Here is a 14,916-nt window from a genome sequence, read left to right on the forward strand (position 1 = left end):
GGTCTATACTGTTGGTCCGCTAAATACAAAATGAATGGAAAAGACAAGGATAAGATATCAACACAATACTCATCCCCACAATTACATTATGCAGCATTATGAACTACTGTACATCCTGTATTGTAACGACATAGCCCTGCAGTGTGCTACAATCCCTGCTAAAAGAGTGGACTCTATTAGCACTGAGGATATAATGCACTCCCTCAATGTAATTTTGCAATTAGGCCTTTAAATTCCCTAGGGAGCGTAGGCCATAGGCACTCCCTCAAGCATACCCTCTCAAAGGCCTCTGTGAATTATACACAATACATAGCCATACGTAATGCCATATGTGCTTAACACAAACTCTGAGAATATGAATCCTTACAGTGAACAAAAAATATATGATAAGGGCTCAACAACTGTCTAAAAGAGAAAACATGTTTAACATCTTTTCGATGATTTAGCCATCACTATTGCTGAAGCCTTTTATTTTAGTAGCATGCCTCTGTAGTCAGCATACAGCGATTATGTCGTTCACATGAAGATGGCGCTCCCAGTCATACCAGGTGGCAGACAGTTCGATTGTAATCTGTAGGTGTTAGAGGAGTAAGGTTCACAGAGAGAAAAATGATATGCAGTCACAAGTAGTGTGTAAGTGGATTGTGTAGGAGGGATAATATGAGTGGTGAAATGAAGGCACAGACAAGGCACTTGTTTATTTGGGTCATATTCTTTGTGTCCTGAACAAAATGCAAGAGGGTTACATGGGAAGAATTGTTATTTGGATTGAGGTACTAGATACAGTATTTTACACAGAATCATCTATAAATTATCTTTATTGAGATAATTTTTTTAGACGGCTTACGTATGAATCACCTCCTAAAATGTGTTTCTTCTCTGTGTTAACAGCTCCAGTATACATGGCATATACTGTATTATTCTAGGTATAATTTTAGATATTGATGTCAGAACCATTTTAAGGCATATGATGTGGTTTGTTACCCCAGGTATGTCAGATGAGTGAAATGTCTCACCATTAGTCAAGGGGTTAACAGTTGAATGGTTCCATTAGTTTTCCCCTGAACCCCCCCCCTCATCCCCCTCCCTCACCGTCATACCTACACCCACCACTCCTTGCGTCAGTGGCAGACAGGGGGAGAGGGCTATAAAAGACTGGGGGACTTTGGAGGAAGAGCTTAAGAATCAACAGCTGTCTTGAATCCAGTGAAAGTAACCTATCCAGGGCGATCACCACACAGCACCATCTCTAGCGCTCTCTCTCCTTTTCTCAAGTCTCACCACTTTGTGCACTCTCTCTATCTCTCTCTCTCTCACTCTCTTTGTGTCTCAGGCACCTGCTCCAGCATGCAGCTCCTGGTGATTTTAGCGTCTCTCATGGGGGTCCTGTACAGTGTTAGAGCAGCTGCCGTGCTTCCTTTGGAAGATAGAAACCCTCTACATACGAACAGGGTGAGTAATTAGTTTAAGATAGAGTTATTAACCTATTATGACCATAACTTAATCGTAATGTTGTTGTATTACAATTAACTTTATGGTTTTATGAAACATAGTGATGAAATGTCTTTGAAATCTTTTATTTTATTAGAAAACATTTGTTGGTCAGATAATGTTATTTGATGTATGTTTGATTTGATGAATCATCAAATTAGCACAACAGTGTTTTACAAATTACAATCTCTTGTGCTTTAACAGTGCAACATAATTCCATGTTTATAATTATCTTTGTAAATTCACAATTGAAATCCAATGATACCTTGTTATTTGAGTGATGTAAAATACATATTGCTAACCAGATTTGTCAATTGATAAAGAATCAGACTGATAATAGAAAACAACTTTGTCATGTTAATGTTTATGTGACTGATACATTTTGCTCTGGATATTTATAACGTGGACGCAGCTATTCACACTCATTCTTGTTTCAACACAGGAATTGAGTAAAGAGCGCAAGGAGCTGATTCTCAAGCTGGTCTCTGGCTTGTTAGATGGTGCGACTGACAGCAACATGCTGCCTGGGGAGGTCTCACCTTTGGATCTAGAGGAGCCCCTGGAGTCCCGTCTGGAGGAGAGGGCCGTCTACAACAGGTTATCACAACTGCCCCAGCGTGACCGCAAAGCCCCCTGTAAAAACTTCTTCTGGAAAACCTTCACATCCTGCTAACAGTGCCAAGCTATGCACCCCACGTTGTCCTTCCCATCCCCAACACAACCCGAACATGAACTGTGGTAGACCTCGACTGTACATATCATCCACAAGAGTGGTTTCAATGGACTTCACTTGACACAGTCTGTCTGTTTGAATATTGATGATTTATTTGTCTATTTATGTATGTATGTGTTTATTTATTAATTTCAGGATACATACAAAAACAATAAAGCATGGTTATGGTATTTGGTGAAAAGCGTCTCATTTTGTTCTTTGCTTTGCTTGTTTTACATTTGATAGAGACTTTAAATGTCAGCTTGAGGTGTCTACTTAACGGACTCTTGCTGACTTTCCTGACTAACGTTAAGCACAATATGTATATTGATGTAACTCAACATTACATTTGTTTTATAGTTATGGTTTATAGTTTGTTTTGAGACATCAATATTCTTCCCTGATATTGGCCATCTTTAGTTTGTGAACACAATGGCTCTTTACTGAGACAACATGTCCAATGGACTATGTATATATTTTCTATGTAGTCTTTCCTTCATAATGTGTTAACACTATGAGCTGAGCTTGCTTAAAGTTTTATTTTGTCATTGACACAAAATGGGTAGGCACAGACTAGTCTGTGCTGTTTAATTTACACATTCACTAAATTATTTTATTATTTATTATTATTATTTCCAACTGTTTCCGATTTCCGACTGAAGAAAACAGGTAGGGTGTAATATTGAATAATACAGCTCATTAAACAGATAGGATGTAATATTGATCATCCCTCCACCATCCTTCATTTTCAACTTACCCTTAAAAGCACAAGAAGAATCAGATCTCTCACTCTCTGGACCAAATTGCTCTTTTTTGTTTATTAGTCAGCTCCTTATTTATTCATGGGCAAAGTACAGAACAGCTGTAGACAAATTATAGACAAGAGTAATACAGACACAACGACAATACTACATCATATTAAAATAAAGCAATGCCAGTAAGCAAGAAACAATATAAAAGCCAGAGAATGACTCACAGACTGGAGGAGAGGCGCTGTGACATAAGATGTTTTTTTTAAAACTGGACTTGCCATTTGCTTGAGAAATCAGTGGTGGGTGATTACTCAATGGCTAATGACTCTATATGTTGCTGTGTGCTGCATACAATTTGTTTTTGGTTTGGGAACGTGAGGAAACCCATAGTTGCATCTCTGGTGGGAAGTGCATGTCTGTCTGAAGTGTATGCAAGATGTATGCAAGATGCTGCACCTGACCATACCACTGGACAGTAGACTAGATGTGATAAGATTAGAACCTGAATAGCTTGTACAGTCAAGCGTGGTGTTAAAACCTCTGAAAATCTTTATCAGAATATTCACAACAATTTTATCAGTATGATTTGACCATGAGAATTGATTATCTAATGTTACTACAGGGAGTTTAGTTTCATCAACATGTACAATGCAGTGAATTGTCACAGGTGAAAAAAACACATCAGGTAGGAAAGGAAAATAATCAAACTGTCTCACCCTTAGTTCCATATTTAGCTTAGAATAATGTGTTTGTTATCTAGTTTATTTAGTTATGATGCTTTGCTTACTCCAACAAAAACATTTTAACAGATGTATTTCCTTATCCCTGTACAATGGTACTAGTTGTGCAGGAAAGCAACCACTCTTGTCTAAATTACCTTCATCAGTGAATAGGCAAACTGCAACATCACTTCATGTCTTATATAAACTTTTCCCTTGTGACAATTCATACCTATAATTATTGGAGGCGTTTAACTGAAATGAACCATTGTATTACAAGTATGTATCTCAAGGACGAAATGTGTGTATTGCTAGTATTGTATAGTATCACATGCTAGTATTGCTGTGTTGGAATCTGCTTGAAGCAAGCTTGCTTAACAGTCTTGTCATGAGATTGTTACACAATGCACAATTAATGTGTGGCTTTATAGACAGGGCAGATGTTCATTCTGAGAAAATAAACTGTTCACTCTGTGACCCTTCCAACCTGCTGTTCGATTCTCACCGCACAGAGCACCCACATTAGCAACTGAGGCTTGATGCTCCATCACACTACAATTACCAAGCACCAGAAACCACAGGCTCTGATAGCCCTTCTGGCATATGGGCTGTAATGACTGCTCATTTAACTTTACACAGGGCAAGAACACTTACAGAATCATCCAGTAGTTACTACAGTATACCCAATATTAACTCAACTCTGGAGCCTCAGAGTATAGGTGTTAGTGAACTGATGGATCTCATGAGGTAAATTAGAGTATGTTTTGGTAGTTATTACCCTGTCATTGACTCATCAATCAAAACATGAATGTTATGAAATGGTGATGGATTACAAATGTTTATCAAAGCAAAAAACACATTAAGAAGAGCAAGGCATGGCAATTCCAACAAAATAACCACAAAAGCATATACTTTATTCCCTCTTGAAAATAGCAGGTGCAAATAGTTAGTATACCTGCCACATGTCCCCTCAATTTAATCAACTTATAGAAAATGTGTAAGATAGCCTACAGTCGTTTTTGTAAATGTTGCATTCTACTGAAACGAAGACAGTAGAGTATATTCCAATATGTACTACTATAACTACTGTAGGCCAAAATAAACGATGAATCATAGGTTTATTTAAATCAGGTCTCAAATTGGCAGCAAGTCTTTTTTTTCTTTCCTAACACCAGGGGAGCCACCCCTCCTAAATTTCGTTGTTTGGTACCTGTACTGTAGCAATGACAATAAAGTCCATTCATTCATTCATTGCTGTTGGGCTCACAGAGATCCTGCTCTGTCTCTCCTATAACCTTAGTTGTCATCAGTAATTCAACAGTATGTTGCTTGCTTAGCAGGAGCTTAGCATTGGGTAATGGTATAAATTATGTTCTACCAGACGCTAAGGAAACCAGACTTGGACAGATAAGAAAAGGGACCCTAATCAGACACCAAAATGAGGAATCCCACACAATTTATTAGTCTGAGCCACATAAGTGGTGTTGTTCTCTGATTTCATGAGGGTGGCAGAATGAATGAGGGATGATTACTTGTCAGTTTGCTTGTTTCTCTATGTATTACTCTGATCACCCAAACACCAAAAAGAAAGACATCAGTAAATGACAAGAGCCCTTGAGATATCTTCATTGGTATATGATGATGTAATTGCAATACTAACTGTCAGGGCATACATGTAGAAGAAAATTACAAATAATTTCATAGCTCCACACTTTCAGTGGAAGCTTATTATTATTAATTGTAAGCTGCTGAAGCCATGTAATTACATTCTTGCAACATGGTCGGTAACCTTTCTCTAATGGGGTAAACCATAGCTAGTGACTGTGATTTAGTTAATTTGATAACCTTCAGCATCACATGGTTAAAATGAGTTGAAAACCACAAGACGAGAAATGAGAAAAAAACACAAGACTCAATTATTGAAAAAAAATCAATAAAGTAATTGAAAACACCTAAATATAAGTATCAATACTTAGATCAACATTTCTATTGATCTTTGCGAAACAATTGAAGACCAAATACTAAACAATCATGTATTATTATTATTATTATTATTATTATTATTATTATTATTATTATTATTATGCATATTCAATGCATTTTGTTTTGTCAAAAAGGTAAGGGGGGTGATTGATTGCAATCTATATCTCTGGGGCCTAAATTACAGCACAAAAGAATTTGATGTCAGCGAAGAAGCTGTCCACTCCTTACTCTATGCCCTTGAGCTGAAATGAGCATGCACTGGTAGAACATCAAAGCTGGTGCCTGCAACCAAAGCATTTCTATTGGTTTTCTTTTGATCTGAAGGAGGGGGATGTGAAGTGCTATAGACCTAACTGTGTAATTCAAATTTAAATGTGACTTCATGTTTGCCTGTATTTAAAAATAACACAGTAATAGCTGTTGTTGGTTCTCCTCTTAGGAATTAAACAACTTCAAAGAAACCCTTATACGAGTTAAACAAATAGTTGTCAAACTATCCTCAAGACATGTCTGGATATATTTTTAATACCAAACCAGTTGAAACTGTTGAGAAAGAGCAGGCATATAACATTATTCTGCTGAATAAGGTATGGGCACAATCATACTGTAGAAGCAAGAGGTGGAGGAGAACATTATCTGCTGGTCAAGGGTGGTCCATGCTACCTGTGATCAGCCAACAGTCTGGAACTCACCTAGTCCAATACATTTTGGACTGAGTGAGTAAACACATCTGTTTTCTGGCTGGTGAGTGGAACTGAGTTTAACCTAAGCTATTGTGTTATTGGTAGTTGTGTGGTAGATACTGTGTTTGTTTAGGCTGTGTGAGGCCTGCTAGTTAAGTTTCAACTTAAACCATTGTCTTCTTTGAAGCTTGATTGCCTGAATTAGCATTAGGGAATTTCCCAGTTTTAACAGCTATGTATTAAGGCTGGTCAAGCAGGGAGCTAGTCAATACTAGTCAAAATTAAGCAAGCAAAACATCGCTACTCTGAGAAACTGCAACAACAATTCTCAGATGGCAACGCTGCCTCTGTCTGGAAGGGTCTAAAACAAATTACAAACTATAAACCAAAACCCCCTCTGATCATAGAAAGCACTCTCCTTGCAAATGAACTGAACAAGTTTTACTGCAGATTCGAACCACAGTCTGCCCCCTCTACTACTGCCCCCCCTCCCCTCCCCCCCCTCTCCCCAACCTCCCCTCCTCCTCCCTTCTCTCCCCTGAGCCCCACCCCCTCTTCCCGCCCACAGTCTGCCCCCTCTACTACTGCCCCCCCCTCCCCCCCCCCCTCTCCCCAACCTCCCCTCCTCCTCCCTTCTCTCCCCTGAGCCCCACCCCCTCTGCCCGCTCACACCTCTCTGTCTCAGAGAGAGAGGTGAACCGCCTGTTCAAGAGACAAAACCCCCGGAAGGCGGCCGGTCCGGATGCTGTCTCACCCTCCATGTTGAAGTTCTGCGCTGACCAGCTGTCCCCTGTGTTCAGCAACATCTTCAACTCCTCCCTGGAGTGCTGTCAGGTACCAGCCTGCTTCAAGACCTCCACCATTATCCCTGTCCCCAAAAAGTCGAGGATCACAGGCCTGAATGACTACAGACCCGTTGCCCTGACCTCTGTAGTCATGAAGGTCTTTGAACGCCTCGTCCTTGCCCACCTAAAGTCCATCACAGACCCTCTCCTAGACCCCATGCAGTTCGCGTATAGAGCCAACAGGTCCGTGGAGGACGCAGTCAACATGGCCCTACACCATGTCCTAAAACATCTGGACACGGCCGGGTCCTACGCCAGAATCCTGTTCGTTGACTTCAGTTCGGCATTCAACACCATCTTGCCACCCATACTGGAGTGTGGGCTCTCTGCACTGCAGGTGCCTGACTACACCTGCAGGTGGATCACGAACTTTCTGTCCAACAGGACCCAGCGGGTGAAGCTCGGGAAGTCCATCTCTGAGCTGAGGACCATCAGCACCGGTTCCCCGCAGGGCTGCGTCCTGTCTCCCCTCCTGTTTTCCCTCTACACCAACTGCTGTACCTCCAGCCACCAGTCGGTCAAGCTCCTCAAGTTCGCGGACGATACCACCCTGGTAGGGCTCATCTCCAAGGGGGATGAATCTGCTTACAGGAGCGAGAGTGACTTGGTGGTCTCCTGGTGCACCCGGAACAACCTAGAGCTAAATGCTCTTAAGACAGTGGAGCTGATAGTGGACTTCAGGAGGAACCCACCCCCTCCCTCTCCAATCATACTGGGAGGCACTCCAGTCACCACAGTGGAGTCATGCCGCTTCCTTGGGGTGACAGTCTCTCGGGACTTGAAGTGGGGGCCCCACATCGACGCCCTCACAAAAAAGGCCCAGAAGAGACTGTTTTTCCTAAGGCAGCTCAGGAAATTCCACCTTCCTAAGACCACGCTGGTGAACTTCTACACGGCCATCATTGAGTCCATCGTCACCTCCGCCATCATCATCTGGTTCCTCGCTGCAGCGGCCAAGGACAAGGCCAAGCTGCAGCGGGTGATACGCTCGGCGGAGAGGGTGATTGGCTGCCCTTTGCCCCCCCTTGAGGCCCTGTTTAAAAGTAGGGCTTTGAGGAGGGCCAGGAAGATCATGGCTGACCCCGCACACCCAGGACACGGTCTCTTCGCCCCGCTCCCCTCAGGCAGGAGGGTGCGGTCCATAAATACTGTGAAGGTCCGACACACAAACAGCTTTTTCCCCACAGCCATCCGGCTCCTAAATGCCGCTGCCCCCCCCCCCCCCCCCCCCCCCCTGACCTGACCCCTATCTATCTACCCTCCCTCCACCCCCACCCAGAGAGCTTTGCACTGTCTGGATATGAACACTTGAACACTTGAACACTTGATCTCTGCACTTTATATTTATATTAATTATGACTCTTGCACTTTGATGTTGGTTTGCACTGTCTTGTCCTGTCTTGCACCTGTCCTTCTGTAAACCGTGCTCCATGGTACCAAACCAAATTCCTAACATGTTTACATGTCATGGCAATAAAAGTCTTCTGATTCTGATTCTGATTCTGAATACATTTTGAACTAAGTGAGTTCACCTGTCCAGTCGTTTTAGTGATCGTTAGTTGGAGGGGCTGCAAGCCTGCTAGTCTTCAGCAATTACTGAACCTCCATTCATATCCAGATCCCAGAGGCGACAGCCTCGCTCGACAGCCTCCTTGACACAAAGACTCCTGACAACAAGACATGGGAGTCTATCTGTGGGAGTCTCCTGACAACAAGACAAGGGAGATTTCTCTACTTTTAGTGCACTTAGCAATTCCAACTTCTGTCTGTCCATTCCTCCTTCCTCCTTCCTCCCTGTCTGCCGATGACTTTGTCACCTACTTCGAAAAAAAGGTTGATGACATCAACAGCACCTTTTCCCCTCCTCCTACCAACGCTGCTAACACCCCTTCCAGACTCTCTGCTCGACACACGGTCTCTGGCTTATCATCTCCCCCCCCCTCCCCTGATGAGATTCTCACACTGATCACATCCAAGCGATGCCCTCTCGATCCCATCCCCTCCCCTCTACTCAAATCCATTTCCTCCGACGTCCTTCCTTACCTTACCATCGTAATCAACTCCTCCCTATCCACAGGATCTGTCCCAGCTGCCTTCAAGATAGCCAGAGTCAAGCCTCTCCTCAAGAAACCAACCCTTGACCTGTCCTCTGTCCACAACTACAGAACGGTATCCCTTCTCTCCTTCCCTTCCAAAACCCTTGAACCTGCTGCATCTAAACAACTGACTGACTATCTCCGGAAGATGGAACATCTGGACCCCCACCAATCCGGCTTCAAGGCTGGGAACTCCACTGAGACTGCTCTCCTTTCTGTCACGGAAGCCCTCCACTCTGCTCAAGCTTCCTCCCTCTCCTCTGTTCTCATTCTCTTGGACCTGTCTGCTGCCTTCGACACAGTCAACCACCAGATCCTTCTCTCCATCCTCTCAGAACTGGGCATCTCTGGCACCGCACACTCCTGGTTTGCTTCCTACCCGGCGGGTCGCTCCTATCAGATGACCTGGAGAGAATCGCTGTCTTCTCCACTAACCCTCACCAGTGTGGCTCTGTCCAAGGGCCCCTACTGTTCTCCCCCTATACCAAGTCTCCTGGCTCTGTAATCTCCTCACATGGGTTCTCCTACCACAGCTACACAGATGACACTCAACTCTTCCTGTCCTTCCTCCCCTCTGACCTACATGTGGCAACACGTGTCTCTGCATGTCTCGCTGGCATCTCTACATGGATGTCAGTCCACCATCTCACTGGGTCATCAGTCCACCATCTCACTGGGTCATCAGTCCACCATCTCACAGTCCACCACTCAACTCGCTGGTGGAATGAGCTTCCCACGGCTGTCAGAACTGCAGAGTCACTCCCCATCTTCCGTCTGAGACTGATGACCCATCTCTTCAGGCTACACCTTAACTGCTCCTCCTGAGACATCTACTACCGCTCAGCACCTGCTTTCCCCTATACTGTGTCTCCTAAGATTTCTACTTCTAGCACGACGACTGCCAATGGCCCCTGGCCTGAGCTAGAGTACTCTTCCTGCTACAACTAGTGAATTGATGATTCACTTGCTTAGTCAAATGTATCGATTGTAAGTCACTTTGGAATAATGCGTCTGCTAAATGCCAATAATGTAAATGTAGAATGACATTTAGCATGTGGATAGCACACAGCTTGGCAATACAGGTATAAGCAGGGGAGCTTAAAGGTCCAGTATGTAGTTTTGAACTTTAAAATAGTGCTAAATGGCCAGAATAAGCAGCAATGCGCAAAACGACAGTATGTTCAACTTTAGACAAGGGAATGTGACCTTGAGAGCTTATTTCCATTTTTTTCCAAACTCTTTTATGGTTTCAGTTTGCACAGTGTTGATTAGTTTAAAGTGTAGTAATGTGAATGACTTTGATCTGACAGATACAGGCAGCAGTGTTGGTAGCAGTAAGCTGCTACAGTACCTATTGTACATGCATTGTCTTGCGTCAGGTGTCATCATACTAACGCAACGCTGCTTCACCTTAAATATCAGTGGACGGAGTCGAAAGACAATGACCTCCATGTGGATCTGTTGCAAACTATTACTTCACTGTAATAACACCATTGCTGGTGCTAGTGCTTCCCGCTGGGACCATTCCGCTGAAATGTATGCACTCAATGCAATGTAAGTCGCTTTGTATAAAAACGTCACCTAATGGCATATATTAGTACATTTGTAATTGTGCAAGTTGCAACTGAAACAGATGTCAAGTTGTTGCAAACACTAGCCCCGCAATACAAGTTGCTCTGACAGTGTCTCGAACATACGACCTCTGACTTGTGCCTGACCTCTGCCATGACTGTCTCCTCAAAAACCCAATGTAAATCAGCTACCCGATGTAAAACAGCTACAAAAGCTAACAATTCAACAGCGCGGGTAGGGGTATTTGAACTTCAGTGAGCCTTACCATATCAAAATTAGAAGTATTCTATAACAATGTGCACTACTTCCACAAAGTAGTCAACAAGAATCTTTATCCTTGACAAATAATTCAGAAATCAAAACTCATTTTCGTTAATACGATCTAAAATTCAGGAACAGCAAATGTCAAGCAGTTTGGCCTTTGGTAATGGAGGGGAGTTAACACCTCATTTTGTAGCCTTTGCTCTGTGGTAATGTGTGAAAAGGCAGGTTGTGGGGTGGCTTATTTTTATGGAGGCAGTGTCCTCCATTCAATAGAAACATTTGAAACAGGCAAAATGAATTGCTCAAAATAAACAAATGGATGGTGATAGGACAGGACTGAGACGGAAAATGTTGGTCACATTTCAAAGGGTAGAATATGTGGTTTGTTTGGGAGTATTAACATTTGACATGTTCTAAAATGGAATGTCTTACTCATGTAAGGCATTAATTCAAAACAAAACACATTTGGTTACTCATTCACTTTAATGGATTGCCACAATGGTTGAAAAACACTATTCATGTCTCTTTGACATCTCACACAATTTAAGTATTATAACAAGTAAAGTGCCCTCATCATTATTGACTGGTTTGTGTGACTGTATAGGTCACAGTATTGTTAGAAATACAAGTACATCAACATGTGTGCTTGCATTTCATTAACCTAGGATGTCTGGATATAGTGCCTGGAGTAGTCTTATGCATCTCTGTCAGTCGTGCTCAATTTGTTTAGTTGTGACATTTGAGATAGGTTGTTCCTGAGAGAGCACTGCACAAACACAGTATGGTTGGCTAGCTGAGACATAAAAATAAAATAAAAAGCCATCTAGAAAAGGACATTGCTACCAGTAATAGACCTCTATTTTTTATGTAGCCTACTTGACAGATATGCATCATTCTGTCAAGAGTTCATTAGTATTTATCATTCAGCAGGGACAATGTACTCACTCACAATACTTTTATTTTTATACACAATATTTTATGTTTAGGAATTTGTATTCCATAGGGTCTAAATCAGTTAAAAACGAATGGGTTCATTATAACTTTGTACACGGGTTGTATTTCAGTGCAGTCAGGTTGAGTAGGGTGAAGTTGCTGGAAACAGACAATTGCTGGCATTGCAAAAAAGGATCCATTGTATTATGTGGTTTGGACATGTCCTTTGATTAAAACATCTTGAGAACATGTCACTCATTCTCTCTGAAGAATGTTGGGCTGTAGAGATTCACTTCTGTGTTTACTCAATTTCACAGCCCAGTGATCATGGTCAAACACTGTAAAAGAATACTGTTGACTGGTTGCATGACAGCAAAAAGATTGATAGCTTTAAACTGGAAGTCTGCTGATGAATTGAAAGATGACCAATGGTTACAGTGTATTCTTGATACACTGGTGATAGAAAATGGGGGAAAAAAGAATATCGCTCTCTCTCTTAAACTTCCCATACTAATAACTATTTAACTGTGGGCTATTCGGTCCACTGTATGTATTGGAAAACATCTTTTTTCAACCATATGCTAATCCACTATGGTTGTATTCTGGGTAGTGTGTCAGTCCTGTAAATAAAAATAATAAAAAAGATAAATTGCAACAAAACGTCACACAGAATCCTTCACACTCATTATAGCTTAAAGGTAGACTCTGGGATATGTCATCATAGCAAAAAACGAGAGGGAGACGGCGACAGAGACTTTCAAAAACAGAGATGCAACAGACTAGAGATTACAGCGTGTTGTGACAGAGCCCATGCGTCAAAATATTGGTTGTACAGTTGTGAGCATCTCTGGTACAATTCAAATATATATACAGTATATGTATTTAATTCTCATCCAGGCGGATGAGAGAAATGGAACCAAAAAAGAAGAAACCGAGGGACATGGAAAGAAAGAAAGTGAAGGGCGGTGAAACAAGTGGATGCTCTCATTTACTTTTGTCACTACAATATATTTGATGAAAGTTGCTCTGTTTTCCTGGGTGTGACGTCATATACCAGAGTCTACTTTTAAGATGATCTTTTTTTCCTTTTGACGTTCATTGCAATTGACCCTACAGGTCTAGATCTAGCAGTGGTTGAAGTGTTTGTATACCCCAAAGAGTTCTTCTTTCAGTGAGCACCAAAGGGATAAGAGAGTTCAGTTCCCAAACATGCACTAATGATGCCTGATGGTTTGTGGTGTGATTATTTGGCTGCCAGGAGCTGGCTAACAGTGTATCATTATACCTTTGCACTCTCCCTGCTAAAGCTGAGAAAATGAGGTGTCACAGCCATGAAGAAGGGATGTGGAACACTGGTCACCATAGTGACCCCGGCCATTACAGATAGAATAATTATTGATAGTTTCACTTGTGGAGCACAGAGGCTATGTTTAACCTGGCTTTAGATTTGAGTTATCATTACCACAGAAGTATGCTGTTGATGTTAAAAAATTAAATTATGACAGGTCGGACCACTAATCAAGTGAGCACATCCCGTTTGGAAATGTAAAAAGTCAGTTAGGGTTAGTTTTTTTTTTTTTTTAGACTGTTGGACATCTCTACTGCTAACTTCTAATTAACTAGCTAGCTTCCGTAAACAACTCTAGGATGACAAATAAAAACAAGTGTCGGGTGGAGGAGGAACTCCCTCTGGCTCATTAGAATGTGTCTACCATGTTTCGAGGAGCCAATCATGTTGGATTATCTTTTGGGGTCTCAATCGCCGAATGCCCATAGAAGCATAACAGTCGTTGTGCTGGAGATACACCGGCTGTGAAAAAGGGCCACAGCCTTAGACCTAATAAAACTGTGTTTCCTGTTGATGAAATTCATAGTATTTGACCAGTGACTAGTTTTCCGAAAGCTTTGTATAGTAGCTAACGTGGTAGGCTACTTTGTTTCTTTCAAAGACCCAGAACATCACCATTCAAGAAACAGTAAAATGTTTAGGTTAATTAATTATTTTGGTCACACACAAAGATGGACCATCAAACATAAATGTTTACTCTCTTGCGGCTGTGAAAACAATGAAAATACCACATTAGCTACAGTATGAAGCTTTTGGAAAACAGATTTGTTATGTGAGAACCCAGTGCAACCCAGTGCAAGCACCCCAATAGTTTCCTTTATTTGGCAAGCAAACTTTCGGGTACAATGTTGTTTTCAAGTGTTCTAAATGGTCTTATACCAAAGCCTCTATGCCCATGAGTATGTTCTACCATGAGAAGACCGTTTCCGGAGGTGCCTAGGTCATTAGTTGAGCTTTTACTCTGTTGTGACCAGGCTGTACTCTTCCTGATAGTGCCATTACAGGAAATGGGTTGAAGGACAGGAAAAAGCCTCCCTAAATAATATTGACCATCTTGTCAGTGATGTCCTTCATCATGTGTGCTATAACCGTCCCAATCACAGTACTGTCTCTCTTGTGGTTAGAGTGTGGAATTAGTTCATGTTTGGTGTGCCTCTGAACCAGTAATAGATGTGTTGCCACAGCACCAGATGAGAATCTCAAGTATTTTTCTCAGAATATAGCCACTTACTCAAAGCTCTTTGAGGCCAATTGGGCCGTGTGGAATGATACACCTGATTGTGGTCACTCTAACAATGTGGAATGATCTTGTGTCAAATAGTCTAGTTGTTAAATTAGGAGAAAAAGAAGGTTCGATGATGTGATCAATTTAAATTATAAATGTCAAGATAATAGTATATACATATCTGACAGTATCAGTGATTTCCGTTTAATGACTTGTATAATGCTCATTGCAATGGACAGAGCAGTGAATCAATCCCTTGTTGTGTGGTTACCATTATTCTCCTGGACTGAAAT

General features: G+C 41.9%; 1 protein-coding gene across 1 annotated transcript; it reads left to right on the forward strand.

Annotated features, from left to right (window-relative positions):
- Positions 1-1,347: 1,347 nt before the first annotated feature.
- sst6.1 (somatostatin family member 6.1) lies at positions 1,348-2,164 on the forward strand (the record flags this gene model as incomplete). The annotated part of the gene is made up of 2 exons (XM_080534079.1): positions 1,348-1,452; positions 1,934-2,164. The coding sequence occupies 2 exons, from the start codon at positions 1,348-1,350 to the stop codon at positions 2,162-2,164; spliced, it is 336 nt and encodes a 111-aa protein (XP_080390205.1).
- Positions 2,165-14,916: the final 12,752 nt, after the last annotated feature.

This window comes from Nansenia antarctica (assembly GCF_963989245.1).
Source record: "Nansenia antarctica genome assembly, chromosome: 6".
NCBI lineage: Eukaryota > Metazoa > Chordata > Actinopteri > Argentiniformes > Microstomatidae > Nansenia > Nansenia antarctica.